This window comes from Haemaphysalis longicornis, unplaced genomic scaffold (genome assembly GCF_048455015.1).
Source record: "Haemaphysalis longicornis isolate Haplotype H1 unplaced genomic scaffold, Haemaphysalis longicornis Haplotype H1 scaffold_3, whole genome shotgun sequence".
In the NCBI taxonomy this organism is placed as follows: domain Eukaryota; kingdom Metazoa; phylum Arthropoda; class Arachnida; order Ixodida; family Ixodidae; genus Haemaphysalis; species Haemaphysalis longicornis.
Window position 1 is genome coordinate 101,318,101 of NW_027526335.1, and position 23,481 is coordinate 101,341,581.

Genomic DNA, 23,481 nt, shown 5'->3' on the forward strand with positions numbered 1-23,481 from the left:
GATGGAATTTTTTTTACCACTTGCCTGCTGACTTCTAAGAAAAATACACTTTGTGCATAAAAATGTTTTCTGGCGTTTTCTTGTCTTTTTGTTTATTTTTTATTATTTGCAGTTTTTAAATGGGATGTCAAAGTTATCGATGTCACAATTTTAAAAGTTTCTCCGCGCTCAAATCCAAGGCATGTCCAAGGCAAGGCTAGAGTGCCTAGAATATTTCCAATATTTCTCGAATATTCTAGGCACTAGCAAGGCAGTCTCAGCCGGGTGGCCGGGTCAGCTGAGAAGTTGCTGCCAAAACAAGCTTATTGCTTTCTGAACATTCTTAATACAAGTCGTCTGCGCTACTGTTAAAGGTCATGTCAAGCTTGCTGTGTCATGTGTTGTCACAGAACCAACCTTTAACCTACCGTTTGATACGGGCTTTAAGTGCAAACGAGTTGTGGAGGAGCTTATCGTCTGTTATTCCGGACGAGTACCTCGGTGAAACTTTTACGCCAACCTCAGCAGACGGTCTTGTTCTCGCTCTACAAAACAGTTTTGTTTCTACCGCAGATCTTGTTAAGTGGTTAGAAATTGTCAACGCCTTCGATGCATTGCTCCTCCTGAAGCAGGACGAACCGGTAACAATACGGGAAAATCCGCAGCCACGCCTCGAGTTGGAAGCTCAGCCCGACGCTGTGCTGCGACTCAACTGCCACGCTACGTCTTTTCCGCCGCCAAACTACCAGTGGTTTCGTAATGGCGAGCCCCTCGTACAAGATCAACTGACCCGCGTGGGGCCTGTTCTCGAGATTTACCAACCGACTCCGGCACATTCCGGTAACTACACGTGTCGCGCGTGGAACATACGCGGCTCGGAGGCCTTTTCGAGGCCTTGTAAAGTCGTCGTGAAAGCCCCCGCCGCCTCCAGCGATGCTTCCGCGGAACTAGCGGCCCTCTCCGCGACTGACAAAGTTGCGCTGCTCATCGCCAACTCGAGCTACCCGCACGACGAGAAGCTGCCGCTCACCGAAAACGATGTGGAGACCCTGGGCAAAGCCCTGGCTGGCCTCAACTTCCGCATCATCGCGTTCAAGAACTTGCGCAAGGAGGGAATTGCGCACGCCGTGCGCATCTTCTGCCAGTTTCTTCAAGCTGGGTGTTACAGCGTGTTCTACTACGCGGGACACGGGTTCAAGCAGGACGGGCGCGACTACATTCAGCCCGTCGATTGCAACGACGACTCTCCCGCCGAGGACTGCGTCTGTTTCCAGGAGATCGTGGAGACGATCAGGGCCGCGCCGTGCTGCCTCAACCTGATCATGTTGGACGCCTGCAGAGACACCAGGGAACAGTCGAGCTCGCCCGGAGTGTTGTCTGCGCGGCAATGCGAGAGGAAGGTGAATCAAGTCCGGAGGAGCACGATCGTCGTTTACGCCACGTCACCGAGCACGTCGGCCGTCGAAGTGGCCGGTCATCAGAACGGCCTGTTCATGGAACACCTCAGCAAGCACGTGGGGAAGTCGACTAGCGTCCACAACGTAATTATGCAGAGCCTGCTAGACTTGGAGGGACACAAGCTCGCCAACATGCAGGTGCCGGTGGTGAAGTACGACATCCCGGGAAACCACTCACTTAGTGACGCCATTCTGGACAGCGCGGTGTACCGTCAGAACAGCGAACTGTGGCTGTTAATCAGCAGTTTGCCAGGTGATGAGAAGTTTCAGATCGGGGACACGGGCCTCACTTTGCATGTGAATTTCTCTTGCGAGAAAGCGGTGTTCTGCAACAGTATGTTGGTCGATGCATCTGTCGTTCCATTTGCGGCCAACATTCACATAGACTTGCAGATGGTGGAACCATGTGGCGCTAGTGTGTCGCATCATTCCAGTTGTAGCCTAGCTGTCCACGACTTGCAGGATGTGGAGACGCCTGTGCGGCTAAGAGTCGTCCTCAGGGATCTCAACTCAGCGAAAACTCTTTACCTGAGGAACATCGAGTGTGGCTGGCCTCTGGTGGCTGCTTGTAGCCGGCGCAACAAAGAAGGCAGTGTTGGTTAGGCATTGCTGCTACCTACTTGTATTTCTTCTATCACTCTTGTGGCTTTTTTCTTTAGCCGGGTCTAGCCTTGCGTCCCAACAAACAATAGGAAATGCTAAAGTGCCATCCATACAGAATGCATATGGGGAAGTGTCTACAGATTCCTTCAAGATAGAGTGGCATCTCTTACTAAAGTTCTGCCCAGGGGAAACACCAACCTTACACTATTCTGCAACTCGCAATGGATCAGTCTGTCTTAATTTTAACCATGCAACCTGCCAAACCACTTCTACTTTCTGGCTGGCTGGAGTTGCTGCTAAGTATTAATTACTGTTAATAATTACACATGATCGGATATAACTTGAGCTTCATCCCCACTCACTGACTAGCTAGAGTCACTGTCAAGTGTTAATTGCTATTAATTATTACAGATGATCTGGTCTAACCCAAGCTCCGTCCAGGTAAAATTTCAAGCCACTACTTCATGCCTGCTTTAGAATTGACGCGGCTAGAGCCATCTGTCTTAATTTCTACATAACCAGCCAAATTGCCTCCACTCACTGTTTAGTTAGAGTCGCTGTTAAACATTAAGTACTATGAAAAATTACAGATGATTGGACATAACTCTAATTGTGGTTTTATCGGTGATAGCTTCAATGAGAGGCAGTGATTTAATAAAAACCAAGACCGACTGCTCTCGGCATATTTATTGTAAAGTGGGCATCAAATGTAGCCATCAAAAACTGCTATCCAGGTCACCAAAAAAAAAGGAACTTGGGGATATCTGAACATTCATAAGCTGAGGCGTTACCTCTGCACCAAAGACTACAACAGGAATGGCGTCTGATCACCAGTATTTGGCAGTTTTTATTCCACGATGACTGAACTCTAGACACATTTTAGTTCCATCTGGACAAAATGCTAGACACAGCCCTTTTCTTTCTTTTTTCTTTTTGCTCACAGTGCCTACCAAGACATACATTTTGTGGTTCTACTATACTTCGTTACAAGTTAAGAACAGTAATGGAAATCGCCGCTGTGCCTTATCACCGCAGCTGGATGCTACTCCCTGCGGCGCAAGTTGTGCGTTACTGGGAATATTTCAAACACGGCACAAGAGCTGTTTTCGTGATTTTTTTAGACTTAATATGCTTATAAACTACTGCACCGACGACAAACAAACTACATGAGAAAACGATATCGCGCATTCATTGTAATCTCCTTTCAAAATGCGTGCACCCGTTGACATGCGGGTCCGTCGCTCAGGTGAAGTGGTATTGTACATGAGCTATTGCCGTTCTTAACTTGTTCCCAAATATGTATATAGTTTTTCATTCTTATTTCTGTTGGATATTGAATCGAGCACTCTATAAATGGTCTATAATAATTGTTCTTTGTTTGTTTAAATGACATTGATAACATTGTAGTTTAGCTATGGCATTTCTTGTACGCAATCATATTACCTTTCCACTTGTGCCTCAGTCATTTCTTGCAAGGACATTTTCTTGACATTGACAGTGTCCCTGTGTACTCTACGCTTAAGCACAAAGTGAAGATTCACGTATTTAGACGTACCGTCAAAGGAGGGGTACTGTAAAGGTGGAACCGTCACCGCAGCAGTAGGAGGCACAGAGATGTGTTGTCTTACAAATATGCTCAGTGCTCGATCAGTCTGCAGGGAGCAACTATGCGCCCCTGTATAGGACCAAAAGGCTGGGACCAAGAAGACCGAGGCTTTTTTAGCTACAAGTGCAGCCACCACAGCTCTGTAATGAGATCAATGATAATCAAAGGCCAGTTCTAGCTTATACCAGCCGACTTCCTAAAAAGTTTTCCTTAGCCCTTTAATAGCATTCTGAAGCTAGTCAGCTTAGGGCTTGATTTGATTTGTGCGTCTCAGTATTGTGGTCTTTGCAGGGCCTTTGCAAGCTCAACTAGAGCTTGGTGCACAGACTAGCCTAAATGAACCATGAAGATAAAACACAAGGTCGGGTTATTGAAAAGACTGTGTTGTCCCAATAACAGTGACACCAACTTTATTGTGGACTTCAAATATTAAGATATTTAAAAATGGGGCTAGTGATTACGATACTCCCTAATGCGATATTTGGGCGCGGCAGTAGTGCGGTGAGGCAGCACTCATTCTTGGGTTCTCTCGACGGCAGTGATGACGAGTCTCTGCGTCGGTGGTGCGAAGTGCGTCTCGGGAAGGGACCGCGTCCCCATCTTAGGCAGGGAACGCATACCATCATCACGTGCACGCCCCCTTAAGTTTTTGCCAGCTACGCGCAGACGAGCGTCTCGTGCGGGCACAGCATATTGCTCCCCCATGCCCCACCGCACACTTTCGGAGAGCGCTCGCACCGCCACGGCGAACCACCCTCATTCAGAAACAAAATGGCCCCCAGACGCTTCTGGGTGCACGAAGTGGCGGTACTCTTAAGCGTAGTTTATTTAGTGACGCTAGGTGAGCTTCTCGTAGGCGGCGCGAAGTGCATCTCGGGAAGGGGCTGCGAACCGCGTCTTAGGAAGTGAATGCACATCATCGTCATGCGCATGCCTCCCCTCACCCTTTCGCCAAGTGTCGCACGTACAGACCAGCGTCTCATGTGGGCACAGCATACTGCCTTCGCCCGAACCCTTTCACCACACTTTCCTCCGCCGTTCTCTTTCTGTCATTGCTCACACGGTTACAACGCCGTCGCCGTGGCCGTCGCCATTGCGGCCGCCAAACTGCAGTAGCAGGGGCCAAAGTGCGGCACGCTGAAAAAACGAAGCAGTGGCGACTCTCTAGCCACCTTCCAGCGACTTCTCTGTCGCAGACTCTTGTTTGCACAATTTACGGCCACCAACCAAAGCCACCGCTAAGAAACTTGACCGGGCGATTCTGTATGGCCTTTAGTTTCATTTGATCATATCACTTGAATGCTGACGTGCACTTTACCCACTGATAAAAATGTTTTGAGTGTTCACCTCTAGTGCGTCAGTCACTCCTGCCGATATTGCATCACTGTAGCATTAAATCTGAGAGTTTGTCAACATTTTTTGCGTTTTTTTTCCCGTTAAAAAGAAATGTATTTCACCGCTGGAACAGAGCTGAATGATTTACCAAAGACTAGTTTTTTTCTTTTTCAAATTTAACCCGGTTGTATTTTGTCTTCATGGCCCCTAATAAGGCATTAATTCTTTGCCTGCTATCAGTGCCTTAGTAGGTAAAAAGTAGCCTGATAGCTATTTTTCTTCACCACGTGCATTGTTGCAAGGCTAGCATTTCAAGTTGTAATGGTGCAGGATTAACAGTATTGGCCACTTATAGCAAACCCAGTTTTAACAAAATCCCGGCTATAAAGAACAAATCTTTGTTTCCCGTAACTACAGTGTAGACCGCTTATAACGTATGTCGCGGGAGCCGCAAAAATCCGCACTATAAGCGGTACCGCACTATAACCAAAACGTGCGCGAATTCAACCAAATCGCCACCTACCTCTCAAGTCATCCTAAATTTTTTATCACCCAAACGCACAGCGCCTAAAAACGAAGGAAGGGTCTTTATTTCGTATTATTTTTAACATCAGCCGCTGCTGCCGGGTCTCACACATTGCAAAAGCGCGGTCTTACAAACGGCGAGTGCGGCTTTAACTTCCGTTGTGTTTGTGTTTTGAAAGACCATGGCTGCGTTTTTTGCGTCTATGAAGATGCCGCAGGACATGATAAGAAAGGCCAGCGGGATTTTTTTTTTTTTTTACCCCACCTTGCGTTCACGATGCCGAAGGCGGCTGCTTATCAGCGCAACGTACTGGTGGTGGAAATCTTCGCGCGGCTCGCTTGTTCGGGAAGAGCGGTGGCTTATCTACACAACGTTCTAAAGCGTGAACCGCATGGAGCGATTTCTCGTGAAAACGTGACGCCGCAAGCGCGGCGACGCCGGCGCGTAAACTGACGTAATGTGTGCGGCACGGTAAGAGGCGGCAACATGGCGTCGGCACTGGCCGTGAAGCGGTGCAGGCAGCTCCAGCGAGCACTTCTAACCGCTCGCTGAAATGCCGCACGAGGCGCAAGCGACGATACTTATGCAAGAAAAGAGCTGATAATGTGACCGCAAAGTGGAATATAGACTGCCATCCACGCTGCTTGTGAAAGCGCCCATCAAAAAATACCGCGGCGGTAAGCCTAAACTAAAGTCCCTTCATCTGATCGAGGGACTTAGGCCTAAACACCTTTGGCGCGGCTAGCCGGCTCGGAGCGCTTCGAATCTCCCGCCATTAGGTGCTCGTCTTTCCATTGGTGCAAGTCGTCAGGCTCCTCCCACTGCCACGCGAAGAAGCCACCGCGAGCGCGGAATCGTAGACGCGAGCATGAAAAAAACGCACGCGCAACGCCGATGTGCGAAAACGGGCCATGCGGTTCACGATTAATAGAAATAACTTGCCACGCGCGGACGGGGAGCCGGTCGCTATCTTCCGAGGTGTATCAAGCAAGGACAGCTGTGGTTATCACGTATGCGCGAACTAAAGGGTGCCTATTTTTTGCTTCTGTGTCGAAGTTAGAGAGCACGGGGTGCGCGCTGCGTCAGATGGGCGATTTCATCATTTCTTTTTTTTCTTTTGCTACCCTAAAACGATGCCCCCTGCGCCGATCGATGAGCAGACCCGCCGAAAAACCGCACTATAAACGGTATGGTGCTTCGGCCAACCGCATCTTAAGCGGTATGCTTATGCATTGAGTTCTATGGGAGCCAAACCGGTGGTCACGAAAACCCGCATTATATCCGGTCCCGCACTATAAGCGGTTACGTTATAAATGGTCTACACTGTATTTGTACGCAATATTTCATGTTCAGATATAGTGAAAAACAGATGTAATGAACTGATTCCCATTTGCCGATGTGTTCGTTATAAGCGGGCTTGACTGCATTTAGCATCCCACTCCTCATCCTGTTCCTTATAACAGGCATATGTCATTCAACATTACAGGGACATAAGTCGTGATTCCTTGTCATCTACTATTCGTAGGCTCGTAACGGCACACACGTGCACTGCATACATGTATAGTTAGGTGCGTGTATCAGTACAGTTGAACCTGGATATAACGAAGTTTGCAAAATATCGCAGTTTTTCATTACATGCAGGTTTTCAGTTAAGGCCCGCGTGAATGAAGCAGAAGCCAAACCAAAATTCTAGATTTCACTGATAATGAAGTCGCCCTTGAAGGACAAATAAAAACTGCGTGATTTGCGCCTGCTGTTATTCATTATAAGACACGACGAAGAAGCAAGGTCACTTACTCCCGTATTCAGAAACGTAACTTAAGCATCACTTTTGGCTGTTTTTCAATGCCTTGATCCTTTTTAAGGACCAAGCTTATGCTATGCTAGAAGGGCACCTTTCATGAACTTGATGCTCTTTGCCGCACTCAAAATTGTTGAGGGGGTGCTAGCTCTGCGATACTGTACAGGGCGGTGACGTTCTTTCTCATCGGTGGACACGGCATTTATAATCGCGAGCTCGTCTTGAGAAGACAAAACTTTTCATTTTCGGGCAGCAGAACTCGTCACCGACGAACCGACACCGCAGGTAGCAGTGGAGACGCGCGACTATATGCCGACGAGCAGGCCTAGCACCTAACCACCGCCACACTGACACTGGAAACGCGTGGTAGTTCGCGGTGCGGGCGAAGTTCGCTAAATTAGTGCATTTCTCCAGCCAATTTTTCAGAAAAAGTTCAAAAAACAATGGATCATCAGCGTAGCGAATTCGTTATATCAAGGTTAAGCGTCGCAACGCCTTCGTTATTTAGAGGTCACAAACACATGGGTTTCAGTGGGGCTGGCAATGGGGAATTGAAAAAACTTCGTTAAATCCAGGAATTTATTACATAGAGGTTCACTTCGTCCAGGCTTAACTGTACACGCATCATAGGCTGTCGTAATCGATTTTCTTGTCTATTGCCTCGAAGGGGGCATTAACCTTGCAGTCTTCCAAACTTGAATGTTGTGGCTGCAGTAATTCACGGCACGACTACTAATTTTTTTTTCGCTTCTTCCTGGACTAATTGAGGTGCCCCACCTGGTGGTCAACCCAACAACATTGACTGCTCCATTAAACGTTTATTCCTCCTCCTTTCTAAATTCAGCAACCTTAATTTGCATCGGTCCCCTGGTTGTTGAATACGTTTTGTTTGTTCGTTTCAGTGTGGATCTCACTGCTAGGTGCATGAGCTGGCGATGAGATAAAGGAACATGGAAGGCAACCAGCAAGTTGGTTTCAAACGAAAGTCTGACCTTCCCATAGCCATTTTAGCGTTGATTCGGCACCGAAAGATGCCCTAATTGTCGATAAAGTTCTTATCAAATGTTGACCAAACGTGACGAAAACAGCGACTGCAGTCACTGTTTGCGTCACGATCAATTGGAAGCAAGCGAGGCAAAGGTTTTGTATAGCGGTATAGAAGCAACCAAATGCAACACTACCTCGTACCGAGCAGTTTGGTCAGTTTCAGTCAAATCAGTCGTCCGTTCACGAATACCCATGTCCTTTGCAGTTCCGGACCCCTAAGTGAAATGTTCCCTCACGGGACCCATGATCAGTATTGACTCTTTGGTGAAGAAAAACATTCTGTCCTTTTTAAGCCCGCGAATGTTTGCATTAAATCAACCGCTGGTGCTTAGCTCGCACGCTTCCTCGTATAGCGTTACCGCCACCCCAAGTATGGACGACTTGCACCATCCAGTGGCAGCCAGGAACGACGTTGCACATGCTGAACAATTTAAACAGTTCCGGTGCAAGTTGCGCAGTACAGCCAGTGGCAGCGGACACCCATCTTTACATTTTCGCTGTTTTCTACCTTACTTTAAATAAAGCTAAGCGTAAGAGTGGCATATTCGTCTTCTCGGTGAGCTAATCTATCGATTTAGAGTACTTGTACTTCAGGGTCCCTTTAAAGGTGGTTGCCGCGCAGATGTCCACGGGAAAATGTTTTTCCCATCACCACTGAGCTGTTTTCATCCTATAAGCTGCCTAGGATATGCAGCTGTGGACTGCCGCAACCAACTAGTCAAAACTGACACGTAAATATTTTTGCCAGCATGCCTTTCTCTGCAATGGTTTTTTATTCAATTGTTTAGTTAGTCAAAGCAGTAATACATGACATATAAACAATGTTGCTGCAGGCTAACAATGCCAAAGTACATGTTAAAAACAAAATTCGGATTAAGTTAAACATGGTATTTGGTAGTGTGAGCTGTTGTCAAATGAAGGCTTAAAAATTGTAGCTGTGTACCATTTGTGCTGGTGCCCTCACATGCTTTGCTACAAAGTTTGCAAATTCGTGGGAATCGGACCAATGACTGCTGTATTCTACTAAACTAAATGTGTGTGATTCCTGTCATTGTGTCATGAGTATAGATAGTTTTGTTCCTGTAATACATCGTCTGACTGAACAGAATGGTGCTAATCATTCATGTTTGGACAGTCGTGTCCTTTTGTCTGCCAAATGTTTACAAGTTTATAAAGAAGTTTGATGCATAATTTTAACTGCCTCACTATGGGTTATTCGTTTGGGTGTTGAAATGTCGTTATTATACATTCGATGTCTATGCATTGCGGACACTTTTTTTAGCTGGCAATACAGAAAACATGCTTGACAACAATAAACCCCCTTTTTTCTTGCGTATTAATTGTGCATAAAAAGTGTGCATAAAAGAGAGCTCCACATTTTGGTTCAAACTGAAAAAAGCCAACGCACGTGTCTGCCAGCAAGATTTTTTCTGCATTAAATGAAGACTTCAATATTTGAAATTCACAAAGCCAGTAGACAAAAAAAATAAGACGGCCTATGATTATTGAGCTTTCTTTTTTTTTTCAAACGGGCAGAGTGGTTTGCATCCTGGCATTTCACACTCACAAATTCAATCATGCAGGCCCCACGGCAGAACGCGTTCAGCTTTGTTGAAGAATCTGCATTATAAAAACCATAGCACAGCTCCTATGCCATTGGCTGTCGCTATTATTATTATGGTATCTACTGATGCAGTGATTACACCGTAGCACCAAATGCTCCAAACTGCACCGAACGAGAATTGTTGCGCCATTCTAATAGAAAAATCATATACCCTTAAGAGAAAGATGGTTAAAACGTGGAGCAGCTGCGATCGTGTCGGATTGGTGCACTCGGGTGGACGCCAGCTTCATAGCGTGAGGGACTCGGGTTCGATTCCGACTACGAGAAGCGTTTATTTATTGAGGCACCATCATCATCATCATTTTGCGAAACCCATTGTGTAGTTGGCTTTCCTGCAGCACGTTATGTGGCGACATCGAACGCTGTCAGTGAGGCATAGGAAGCTCCGCTTTAAATTGTACAAAATGCACCATAGTGCTCAAGTGAGCCCTTTGCTATCGCAGCTGCACCCTATAGCGGGGTCTGGGGAAATGAAAAAAAACGGGGTATGTGCACAGGTCTCACTGCATCGCCTTCACCACCTTCTGTTTGTTTTATTTTTTTTGTCAGTACTTTCACGAAGTCTTTTTTTTTTCTTCCCTTTTTCATTGGTTTCAATTTTATTGTAATTTTTTTACCTCCTCCTGCCATTTTCTGGCAGTTTATCTCACTTTTTTTTCTCTAGGCGTCTTCTTTGAATGCTTTTTTTTTAAATACCTAGTATAGTTTCACTCGCTCAGCACCCCTTTTCCTAGCCAATCCTTCCGAGTAAATGAGCCAGACCTCTGGCCACCACTGGCCAATCCAACGGCCATCACTGATGGCCGTTAGATGACTCTTTGCTACATACAGTTGAACCTCTTTATAAGAGACACTGATGTAAGACACAAATGGGTATAAGAGACACTATTCACCCACATGGTTGGCTGCCCTATCTTTCCCATTAAATCGACCTTATAACAGACATTGGATGTAGAAGACAGTTGGTTATAAGGGACAAGTCATCCTTGAACTTTAATCAATAATCTCGCTTGTAACAGACATTTTAACTTCAGATGCAGTGCCACCAGTCACTAATTGCAGTTGCTTCCATTGTGGAAACACAGGTGGACGACAGACACCTGCAGACGCTATTTATTATCACTTCAGAAAACACAAAGTGGTTCAGTCAGCTATGAAATTACAATGAGAAGCCCTGCCAATGGAAATGCAACTGACAGAAGTGGTTGAAGCTTACTGCCATCCATTGGATGGAGCGCGATCGCACATGCGGGCTCTCCCACTCGCGTAGCTCCCAATCAAGAAGCACTGTAGATGTTGAGTCCTGCAAGCGTAATGATAGCCTGAGCACACAGCGGAAGCTGTGCGCTCTGGCTATTCATCAGGCTTGTGAACTCAACATCTACGATTCATCTTCCACAAACAAGGAAAGGAAAAAAAAGCTTGTAGAATCAGTTGTAAAAAACAGCGTAAATACAGTCGTGAAGCAAACAAAGTTTCATAAATTCTGGGGCCAAACATTAATTAGAATGAATCTTTTGAAACATGCTGTAGCATTCTTTTGAGCTTATTTTAGTCATACGGTGCCCACATTGAACTATGGGTTGATCAGTTAGTGAAAACATGGTACCCTGCTTAAAACAGACATCTCTTATAAGAGACAGAAACTGCTCCCCGGTACGTGTCTCTTATAAAGGGGTTCAACTGTACTACTTTGCGTGCTTGCCAAGTGTGGCAGCAAAGGATACTTTTCCTCAAGTTCCGCTTCAAGCTGTAACTCCTCTGGCTGAGGCGCACCAAAGACACAGTCAATTCGCGCACTAAAAACATCAAGGACTCCCTTTGGGTCATGTAACGGAAAATGGGGCACAGAAAATTCGAAATGAAATGCCCTGATTACACCGCCGCTAATGTTATGTCGTCCTTAACTCTAAAAGGTCGGTTGTGGCTCCAGTATGCGCAACATCTCCGCGCACAGTGCCAGACTAAAGTCTGGCACAAAATTCCTTTTATAAAATTCTAAACAAAATTCGTCTTGATGATGATGATTATGACTGGAGCTGCTAGCACCATCCCATGGTTAACATAGCACCAACTTTAGGTTTTGCTTGTGTAGTGTGGCACCATGTGGCAAGATAGTAACTACACGTAAATCCGCAAAGTATTGTGCATTTCTACATGTTGGTGCAACGTCGGTTCAAGACTGAAGTTTTGAGGTGCTAGGCCTGCCTGTTGGCATGAAGTCGCGCGTCTTCACTGCTATCTGTGACGGCAGTTCGCCAGTGATGAGTTCTGCTGCCAGAAAACAAGAAGTTTTCTCTTTTCAAGACACGCTTGCATTTTGACATGCCGTCGCCGCCTGGTGCAGTATCCCAACTAGCACGTCCTCTCAACGATTTTGAGTGCAAAAAAAAGAGAAAGTTCACGAAAGGTGCCTTTTCAGCATAGGTTTGGTTCTTGAAATGCATTTTGAACCAAAAAGTGTCAAAATGCAAAAGTGATACTTAAGTTACGTTTAGTTACGTAAGCCTGGTATACACGCGCCTATACACACAGTAAATTATTTCGAACGCAACCTACATTTTTTTTTGCAGCCCGTAGTACATGTCGGCATACTTTCATGCCATGACAATGTAAAATGATGTGATACAATATACTTTCGAGCATTCGGCAAGGTTCCAAGAACTGTTTTACCATCTCCTTACATACGATTACTGGGAATCGTTTATGCCTTCTGCCAAAGTCGACATTCCCAACGGCCTGTAATTTGTTTTCGCCTTGTCGGTTGTTAGCAGCTGGCTGTTGCATTTGTTCAAGTGATTGCTGAATACAGAAGCTGAAGCCTATAGTTCATTCCACAAGCTAGGTGCAGCACCAACAGTCTGCTCACTGAGCACGCCTAACTCACCACGAAGGGGGCCTTGAAAGGACATTTCCTTCGTCCGTCTCGGCAGGTGGAACCGCAAGGCCCCAGCGCCTTTTGTCGCTTCCTTCACAGTGAGTCAGGCGCCCTCAGCAGGCGGACAGTTGACAACAATGTAGCCTCCACAGTGCTGCATGTAGCTTGTGGTATGAACTATAGCTCCGCTCTTCGCGCTCCATACGTATACAGGACCGGCTTCGCAAGGAATGGGGCGACGCCGGCAATGTTTCTTCCAGAGCGGTGTCAAAAACTATACTGTAAGTCGCGCCTTGAGCTAGTGTATATGCCATTTTAAGTCTTTTATTATGATAAAAAGTTGCCCACACGCAAAATTCGGTGTGGACGAGCATCAGAAGTCAAGTGAGCATTAAAAAACAGCAGGAAGACCGAGCCCTTCCACATCCCCCCTTCCAAGTGGATGTGGGAGGGCTCGGCCTGAAATATTTAGGAACTGGTTTTTTTAATAAAGCATTTCACTACAGCTTTTCTTTTTCTTTTTTCTCAAGCCAGCCAGGCCGGGTACATGCAGACCACCTTCAATACATGACGTTTGTGGGGGATAACCCTGTAGCTTTCACAATTAGAACAAACACTGCGTCTAACGCCGCCGGGCTCTCTTTGAACGTGATCTCGCCGTCTAAACATTAATTGCGCGAAACAATGGTTCCAGCGGCAGTAGCGAAACGGCTAGCTGCTCTCATTGCTGTGGGGTCATCCTTCGGTCTCACTCAGGGATTTATACGCACCCCCCTAACACCCCCCAGAAGAACTTCGACACCCCCCCCCCCCCCTCAAAAAAAAAAAAAGATTCCGCAACCACAAGCACCCTGCCTAGGGATTTATACAGCCCCCCCCCCCCAAACATCCCACCGACACCCCCCCCAAATTCTACATAAACCCCTGGCTCTCACTCGCGAAGTTTAAGCAACCGCAAATAGGCTCCGTAGCCCGATTCGCGAATAATTAAGGCCGCGAAATAAAAGGTCTTATAGTAGTTATATCGCAGCTTCAATTGTGAGCTGATGTACCTCGAGCCGTTGGATTTCAGCGCTCTAACTGGCCGTGAAACCTCGCGCGCCCGCAGTACCGTGCGGCACAGGTCGGCCGGCGGCCGCTCTCGCTCCGCACCATGCTTCCTCCATGCTCCGCACGCTCGGGCGCTCCGACTGCTCGCAGCGCTGTGCGTGCATCAGCGGCGCGGACACAAGCGCGCGGACGGCAGACTAGCAAATATTTCTAGGAACCATACCACCAATAAACCATTAATTCCTCCATGCAATAAACGATGATCTACGGCCATAGTCCGTAAAAGCTTTAAGGGCGCAGCCCTTGGGCGCCTGTCTCTGGGCTGAGCTGCGTCGCCGCTGTAAACGAGTGAACGATGGCAATACCGAATAGTGAAAGAAAGCAAAGGAGGGGAGAGTCGCGAAATTGAGGGGAGGGCAGTTCGCCGTGGCGGCGCTAGCGCTCTCCGAAAGTGTGCGGTGGGGGAGGTGGGGAGGCAGCACGCTGTGCTCGCACAAGACTCTCGTCTGCGCGACTTCGGCGAAAACGTGAGGGGGGCATACGCGTGACTGTGTGCGTTCCCTGCCTAAGAAGCGGGTCGCGGTCCCTGAATTCCTGAGACGCACTTCGCGCCGCCGACGCGGAGGCTCATCATCGCTGCCGTCGAAAGAACCCATGAGTGAGTGCTGCCTCAGCGCATTGCTGCTGCTGCGGCCAAATACCGTATTATGGCATATCGTAAGCGCCAGCTTTTTTTTTTTTTTTTTTTCTACGGTAAATGCATTCATGGCAAAACGCGACTGTTATGGAAACAGGCGACGTCTGGTGGCCACATCCGTGCTAAAGCCGGCAAAAAGAGCCAGCCTGCAAGAACACAAGCCAGAAGCCAATGCGAGCCTCTATCTATCCACCTCCGGCAGATTTGAACTGATTTGAATCTGTTGTGTCACTTGTGTGCGAGCTGCAGTGAACTGGAAACTAGTTCACTGCAGTTTGAACCATTTCAACCACGACTCGAGCATGCTGCACGGAAGCATCGCCTCCTGTGACCAAAGCAAGAACGTCACGAGCATGTCGGGTAAGCCCCGCAGGCGATCGCTGTTTACCAAGGTAGGCGGTGGGCCTATGTGCTTCTCCCTGACGGCCTGTCCGGAGCGAAAGGAGATACGAGAACTGATCGAACGTGGAGGCGGTGTGCTCCTGCATCCGGACACGATGCCCGATGAGATACGCTTGGTGCCCTCTTCCACTACAGCGGTGGCCAACAGCGGGGACGATGTTTTCTCCGTCGACTACATCCGTGCTTGCTCCGAAAAGAACAGGCTGTGTCCGCGCAGAGACTTCAAAGTTCCAATGCCACCAATTGAGCTGAACGACAGCAAGAAAAGAACGCCTCGTCCAGCTCGCCCAAGAAGAGAGTACACACTGGGTGAGGACATCGCCATTGCGCGTTTCATCGCGAAGCAGCCGGGAGTCCGCATTAAAGGCAACGCCGTGTACAAAGAAATGGCTGCCGCCGGTGTCGTGCCCGGGAAGCATCCGTGGCATTCCCTGAGACAGCGCTACCTCAAGGTGATACGACCGATGAGACAGCTGTACGAGTCACCCGCTTCAAGCCCGCCTGCAAGGTCATCCAGAAAAGCTAGTGGCAGTTCGAGATGTGACACTCCGGAACAGCGCGACCTCGTCGAGGACAGCCAGGACAACTTCTCTCCCAACCGTAAGAGGCAAGCCGCGCACGAACTAGAAATCTTTGACAGTTCCAACACGAAGGATGAGGCTGTTGCGGAGAGCCAGACTACACCGCTTGAAACTCCTGCTCGCGAAGAAACGAGGGACGAAAAGCGAAAGCGTCGTAACCGCAATTCCAGCTCCATTTCACTCGTTGCTAGCAGCTGCGAAAGGTCGTCAGGTACGCAAGGCTCCCTCAGAAACGGGTGGGAACAGAAGGCTGGGAGGAAAGGCGACGAGATTAAGTCTTCAGACCATTGGCAAGACCTTTGTGAAGACCCCGCTGGGAAGCTTAAGTTGCAGACATCCTTGCGGCGGGCCCGAAAGAGGACGCCAATGAGGTCTTCTGACAATGGCGCCGAAGCTCAATCTCGCCAAGGCATCAACAGCGGCGCTGTACGCACAAAAGACTGTAAAACTGTTGTTGGACCATTGCCCGCTCGTAGCAACAAGCAGCAGACCTTGCCCACAACTCCCAAAACAAGCAAAAAGGGTGTGCAAGTGCATGCCAAAAGTGTTGAGATTGACAGTGAGTATGATTTTGAGGTCAGTCCTGGCCTCATCAAACCAACAACACAGGACACACAACACAGGGCGCACTGTAGCAACCGCTTGAGAAAGACAGGCAGTCGGCAGAGCTTGAGTGGCCGGTTAGAACACACGCCATCTCCTGGAAACACCCATCGGCCTATGCAGTCACCTGCAAGAAAGCGAGGCAGACGCAAACTTGTGAAAAACTCTATTGGCCAGTCAAGCACATGCCCAAAGTCCAGGTGCAACAACGTTGGCCCATGTGAGACAGATTTTGGGAATCCACCAGCTCTAGCGTGCGTTGCAGAAGCCACAATGAGCGTGGCAAATTCAACCTGCTCACCAGAATGCATGCCTATCCGATGCCACAATCTCCATCATTTGAGCGCAGAGCCGTGCCTCGAACCCAGCGGCAACGACAGCACACCCTCCAAGACAAATTCAGAAGATCCGCTAAGATCCAGAAGATCCGTGGTCAAAAGATCACTGTTGCGAGCTACACTACTGCGAGAACATTCAAAAGCCAATGGTGTTTCATCACGGAGGAAAGGCTCCAGCAAAGAGGTGGCATGCCTAGAGAAGCATGGAAGTTCAACACGGGCTAAGGCTTCCGCACTTCGCAAGCAAACCAGGCCCTCCAGACCTGCAGAACAGGGAGGCACCGAGCTGGCAATCATTGCTATGGACAAAGAAGAGGACACTGATGCGGGGCACTTTGACAGTGCTGATAAGCTGATCTTTCAGCGATCAACGAGACAGGCACCTTATTCTCCCATGTCACTGGACAGTGCAGACAAAAACCCACTCGCGAGGGTCAGCAGGCCGTGCGACGACAATGTGAGTATCTAGTGTTGCAGAAGCTTGCTTTTTACAGGGGCAGCATTTCGATGCAGGAAGTTTCGTACTGCGAAGGTGCCTTTGACCATTGACTAATGAGGTTGCACCTGCTTGTGTAATTGCCTTTCAAATCGGTGGGCTAACACAGACTGCATAGGTGCTCATTTGCATAGATGCTCACTTACCACTTGCATTGACCACATTGCTCGAGTGGCCTAACGGATTTCACAGAGATGAGGGAAAGTCGTTCCACTAAGCTGAGCTTTACACCTCAAGTTTAGCTCAGCTTCAAGAGTTTCGTAACTTTACAACCCCTCGTTTCCAAAACAATGTTCTGTGACTGCAAACACAGTTGTTCCAGGGTCTGAATGGGCAAGCTAAAGGTCTGGTTACTGCTGCATTCCGAATCTGTTGGAACCGCTGAACAAAGCATGCAGCAAAACGCCTTGATAGCTGGCCCAGAAATTGGCCAATTTTCTTATCATATTGTCACACCACAAAAATCGAATGTCTTTCTTGTGCAGGTGGAGTTTTAGTGTGGTTGAATGGAAACAGAGCCCCTTGGCACAGTTCTTTTGTTTGTTGCAGAAGTTGCATTACTTGCAACACAAAGTCCATGAGCAGTTCAGAACTAAGTTATGATTGCTGTAAGCAAGACATGTGGTGAAATGCGGAGCAAAACGGATTTTTTGGAACCTGGTGCTCAGCAGGGTATGGCACCAGCATGAACCAGAAAGGCCGCTCAAAATCGGCTGTTTTTCCCTTCCCTGTCATAAGCGTCTTTAACTGGGCTAGTGTTTTGCTTCGTACCACATATTTTTCATTCATGCTTCATACTGTTCCAACCACACATCTCACAATGTTGTTTGTGTAGATTTTTTAAAACGATGCCACTGAAAGGAAACACCTTTCCTCTTGAGACACAATTTCAAAGCTATTCTAGGCTTTCAAGGCAAATCTCTAGCAGCCGGGATAAACAGAAAATACAGCTTGCTTTGCTCTCTTTGGGCAGTGTTGCACTTATAGCGCTGTACCAATACTCAAATCACGTCCCTGCCGTAGGTAATGTGATGCATCGGGGCAAGGTTGAGAGAAGCTTCGGTGGTGTAACTCTTATCGGGAGTGTGCAGACAGTTTGGGAATGCCGCCCTCTCCCTCCTCCTTTTCTCTTCTACCGCAGCAAGCGTGTTTTGTGGTTGGAAGTACCCTTTTGACCAGGTAAACATCCTTCTTCCTCTTCCCCAGACAAGCGTGGTCACCAAAGAGAGCAGCAGCGAGTGCTCAGAAAAGGACGCTGCTCTGGTGTCACACCAGGATGGCTTCAGCCGGGAGCGCCAAGAGCTCGCCAGGCTCCTGGGGTTTCTAAAGGAAAAGAAGCAGCAGCCGCCGCACACCTCAGCCACATGCCCGCTCAGCTGCGACTGCCCCCATTCGGCCAGCTATATACGCGCTGGGCGTGCAGCCGTTGCGCTCTCCGCATTCCTTGCCTACCACGACAGCCCCTTGCCAGGTGATTGCCCCAAGGACCCCAGGATTTCCCTGCTGCTAGAAGTGCTGCTGCGGCGGTTGGAAGGGGGCGACGCCAAAAACGCGTCTTCGTGAGATATCCTCTGCTGTCGTTGTGTCCAACAGCACAGGTAAACACGAAACTTGACAGTGAGGGTGGGTGGGGAGAGAGAGAAAAATTACTGCTACGACGTAAGCGACGTGATGCAAGGGATTGTCAAGTTTGCTGGGTGGTGCGCCATTGGTGTTTTGACCAAACGAGTGCACATAAACAACTAGTCATTTGAATCATTTGGGGTCAAACAGGGAATGTCGGAGTATTTTGGCGTCTTCTTTTCCGTTGTATTATAGTATTGGTGGCTTCGTTTGCTTTGATGACAGAATTGCCTTATTGTCGCTAATGCACCAATCAGAGTTGCCTGTTCTGGACACCTTACAGCATGCTCTTACAGCATGGTCGTCTGGCACCATTGGTTAGCGACTGTTAACATTAATCAAGCCTGCAGTTTCGCACGAGCGTGTAAACCACCTTTCGAGTGTGCAAGTAATTACCACAGCACAAATTACCGAAAGCTTACGAAGTATTGCACGCGGGATCTTGTGCGAGGCCCATCCAACATTTGCCACGAGATCGATGAAAAACTAAAAAGATGGGGCTCGTGTTTTAAGTCTTTTCTTCTAAATTAAAGTGATGCTGTTGCTTTGTTCTATGATTTTGTTTTACGATTTTATATTTGGCACCATATTCTGGTAGTGTTTTATCCGTGTTTTTCAATTTATGCATGCTGTACTGTGATTGTGGGCAAACTACTGAAATGAACTGCGCATGCTTTGTTTTTAAAATTGATGGTGGCATGTTTTAAAGGGGCCATAAAGACAAAATACAACTGCGTTTACTTTGAAACAACTAGCCCTTGGTGACTCAGCTCCATTCCAGTCACGAAAGATATTTCTTAACTGAAAAAAAAGCAACAAATATTAAAAAGCTTTCAAATTTCGTGAAATAGTGGTGTAGCCTGGCCAGGGGTGACCTAATATGGGTGAGCACTAAAAACAGTTATGAGCATGTTCACTGCACGTTAGCATTTCAAGTGATACGAGCTGGAGGACACACTAAGATCGCCCAGTGATGTTTGCTTGTCGGTGGCCTTGGTCAATGGCCGCCAATCACACAAACGAGATTCTGTGATGTCTCATAGAAAAATTGTGGGAAAGTGGCTCATATGTTTTCTGCAATATAGTTGAACCTGGATGTAATGAGCCTCCATGTAACAAATTTGTGGATTTAACAAAGTTTTGTGCAATTCCCCATTGCCAGCTCCATTGAAGCCCATGTGTTCGTGACCTCTCTGTAACGTGACAATTAGCTTTGATATAACGAACTTGCTACACTGATGATCCATTGTTCTTTTTTTTTTTTTCTGAAAAATCGGCCATAGAATGCACTAATTTAGGAAACTTTGCCCGCACCGCAAACTACTGTGCGTTTACAGTGTCAAGGCGGTGTCAGTTAGGTGTTAGGCCTGCCTGTCGGCGTATAGTCACGTGTCTCCACTGATATCTGTGGTGCCGGTTCGTTGGTGATGAGTTCTACTGCCACAAAACGAAAAGTTTTGTCTTCTCAAGACAAGCTTGTGATTATAAATGCCATGTCCACCGGCGAGAAAGATCGTTGTCCCCCAGTCCCAGCTAGCACCCTCTCAAAAATTCTGAGTGCGGCAAAGAGCATCAAGTTTGCAAAAAGGCGCCCTTTCATCGTACGTTCGGCCCATGAAATGGGTTAAGGCACCAAAAGGCATCAGAACTGACAGTCGAGTTATGTTTGTGAATACGGGGGGGGAGTGAGCTTCCATTTTTGGAGTGCCGTGTAGGGACTAAGTTTGTGGGAAAGCAGCAGGCGCAAACCACGGTTTTTTACTGTGAAAAAAATCCTTTAAGGGTGGTTTACCATCACTGATTTCTAGCATTTTGGTTTCATTTCTGCGTCATTCACACGAGCCTTTTAACTCGAAAGCTGCATGTAACGAAAAATTGCGAATTTTTGTCTACTTCGTTATATCCAGGTTTAACTGTAGCTTGATTATCTGTGTGATGTCGGCGGTAAAATTGGAGTTGTTGTAATCTGGAAAAAGGCCATCTGTTTAATGGACCAAACCTGTAACTTGTCCTTATGGCCCCTTTAAATAAAAGTGCTAAGTGGCACATACTGTGGCTTTGCTTCGTTTCGTGGGGCTGTGTTCTGACCTTTACTGAGAAGTGAATTCATTGCTCAGTAGATTTGCCATTCAGTTTGGGGTGGTCTTGAGCCACACGCCTAAATTCCGAAAGTCCAGCACAACTTGTGCTACACGATTTGGGAACAGGGATCGGAGAGAAGATTCCAAAAACCACCCCTCTGTTAATTCGTTTTGGCGTGAAAAAAAAAACTGAGGGTGACGGTAAGCACTTTCTTGACTTGATTCGTGCCTTTTGTGTGCGAGGAGAAAAATGAAATTCGCAGAATTTGGACCTCCTCTTGGCAGCTATCGGATGAGCAATCTCAAGATTGCAGGGCACAAATTTTAACCAGATACATTGCGGTGTTCCAGAATTGTTATGAAAGTGCATGGGGCAGTGTTCAACGCCTGCCTTTTGCCATGAATTGTGTCTTCAAGCAGCCCTGCTTGAAGACAGTTGTTGTGCGACTCAAGACCTTTTCCCTGAAAGGTTATTTATTTATTTATTTATTTATTTATTTATTTTTTATTTTGAACTACAGTTCCTGACGTACGCATGCCACTCTGCATTGAATGCTTTGATCAGCATAGAGGGTCCTGCCTACTATTACCGACGAATGTGTTGCATCGCTTCAATAACAACGGCTTTTAAAATGTGACCAGCAGAAACTGCTTGCTTGTCTGCGCTTTTGCTTTGCACGTTGATGCTATGTTGTCATTCTTTTTTTTTTTTTTCCTGAAGAAAAATGCTTGTTTTGTTTATTTGGGAAGAAATTATATCTTCCATTGCACGAGTGGAAAAAATGCTCTTACCCCATGCTGACTGGGTAATTCGTTAAATTCTCATTTTACAGTTGTTGGGTGTCCATAAGATAATGAAGTTCAAATGCTATCAGAATACTTATCACCTCAAATTGTATCCATATTTACGTCTGTATCCGAGAGATGAGCGTGAAATAATCAGCAAAATGTTGTCCTTTAAAGATTAATACATTTCCGGCGGAGATGAGATTGCACTGTGGCCATTAAAAGCCTTCACTCTGGATAGTGAGCATAGCATTCGCACATTTAAGTAGTCTTATGCTTTCACAAACGGCATTTTTTCAGGCCATATAGAACTGGCACAAGTAGTTGCCATCCATAATGATTTAAACTAGTACCAACTGTTTTCCATACTCCAGATATTTTCAAAAAGAATTTAATAAATATTAAGCAAAGAAATTCTGGGTTTTTTGGCTTCCAATAGTAGATGAATAATATCATAGTTATTCACTTTCATGGGGAGCTGCTTACTCGTCCAATTAGAAATGCATGACCTCATCTCGAACCTTAAAGTTCTCAGTTAATCAATACGTACGCAAGAGTTGCCTACTTTGTTCCTCTTGCATCTCTTATACATTTTCATTCTCGAATAGCCCTGGTGGAATGTTTGCAGCCCACTCCATATACTCCAGCCCGCTCGTGCTACTCTCCAATCTGGCTGCAGTTTATGCCAGGCCTGTTTAAAGTGGCCCACCATAGTTGATGTACTTTCTTGCTGTCCTCTGCACAACACAGATGTGCCTATCAAACCTGCGCCTATTCCTCATGTGTGCCAAATCACTAAAGCTTAGTTGAGCAGCTGGCTGCCTTTCTTGAACACAGCCTTCAAGGTGGTCTGACGCTCATGTGTGGAACTTTGTTGCCCGAGCTAAAGAAAGCCTTTAAAAGGGCCATAAAGACAAAATATCACTTTGATCAGCCTGAAAGAACTAGCCTCTGGCAACTCGCTGATCAGCTTGTTTCCAGCCACGAAAAACGCTTTCCTTAACCAAAAAAATAAATGCAAAAAATATTCAAAAACAGAAATTTCACACTACAGTGATGCAATGTGGGCAGGAGTAATGTAATATGGTCTATCAATAAAAGCACAGTTATCAGTGCGCTAACTGCATGTTAGTGTTCAATTAACACTATTAAACGAAACTAGAGGCCCCACTATAATCGTCCAGTCATGTTTCCTGGTGCTGGCTTTGATCGGCGACTGCCAATCGCACAAACAAGATTCTGTGGCGTCGTAGAGAAGTCGCCGAAAGGTGGCCAGGGAGTTGCCACTTCTTCATTTGTTTTCTTAATATCGCTATTGTTTGTTCAAAGGTTGTGATAAAACTGGTATCATTAATGAATGTCTTTATGGCCCCTTTAATTAGGGTGGGCTGAAGTCATGCGTGAATAAAATAATTGCGCGAAAAAGGAGGAGGCACGGACAAAGTGAGGACAAACACACACGGCCGTCTTCACTTCGTCCATGTCTCCATTTTTTTGCGCAATTATTTTATTTAGTTATGGAGTACAAACATGCCCAGGATGCTACCTTATCATGTGTGAACCTTTGTTGCTTGAGCACAGTTAAGTGGTGCTTTGGGCTGACAAGATTGAAAAATGCTCTGGATGTGCTTATGGAAGAATGAGTCTCTTAGTTAAATATGCATGGGTTTACTATAACAAGCTTTGACCAGTTAAAGGACGTGTATTTAACTGAACATGCTCGTTTTTAAGTTTGTGCCCGCTCGCACTGAAAATATTTAGCACCACCAGGAAGTTGATTTCGGTGTTCCTGATGCATTTTTGTGTGGGTACAGTCCTTTTCAACACTTCTGAGCAGTCCCAGTGTAACAAAATTAAACAGCGAATGCCGGATACTTCCAATGTTAGTGAAAATACACTTTGATAAACCCCAATATTACCGTTAACAAAACTCTGAAACTTCAGCCAAATGGTGCCAAAAGCAAATGC

At 46.8% G+C, this 23,481-nt stretch overlaps 2 protein-coding genes across 2 annotated transcripts; both read left to right on the forward strand.

The window, feature by feature from the left end:
• Window positions 1-201: 201 nt before the first annotated feature.
• LOC144174964 (mucosa-associated lymphoid tissue lymphoma translocation protein 1-like) lies at window positions 202-4,991 on the forward strand. The gene has a single exon (XM_077703950.1). The coding sequence runs from the start codon at window positions 357-359 to the stop codon at window positions 2,037-2,039; it is 1,683 nt and encodes a 560-aa protein (XP_077560076.1). The 5' UTR covers window positions 202-356; the 3' UTR covers window positions 2,040-4,991.
• Window positions 4,992-14,784: 9,793 nt separating this feature from the next.
• On the forward strand, window positions 14,785-23,156 carry LOC144174965 (uncharacterized). Its single transcript, XM_077703951.1, has 2 exons — window positions 14,785-16,984; window positions 18,230-23,156. The coding sequence occupies exons 1-2, from the start codon at window positions 14,906-14,908 to the stop codon at window positions 18,584-18,586; spliced, it is 2,436 nt and encodes an 811-aa protein (XP_077560077.1). The 5' UTR covers window positions 14,785-14,905; the 3' UTR covers window positions 18,587-23,156.
• Window positions 23,157-23,481: the final 325 nt, after the last annotated feature.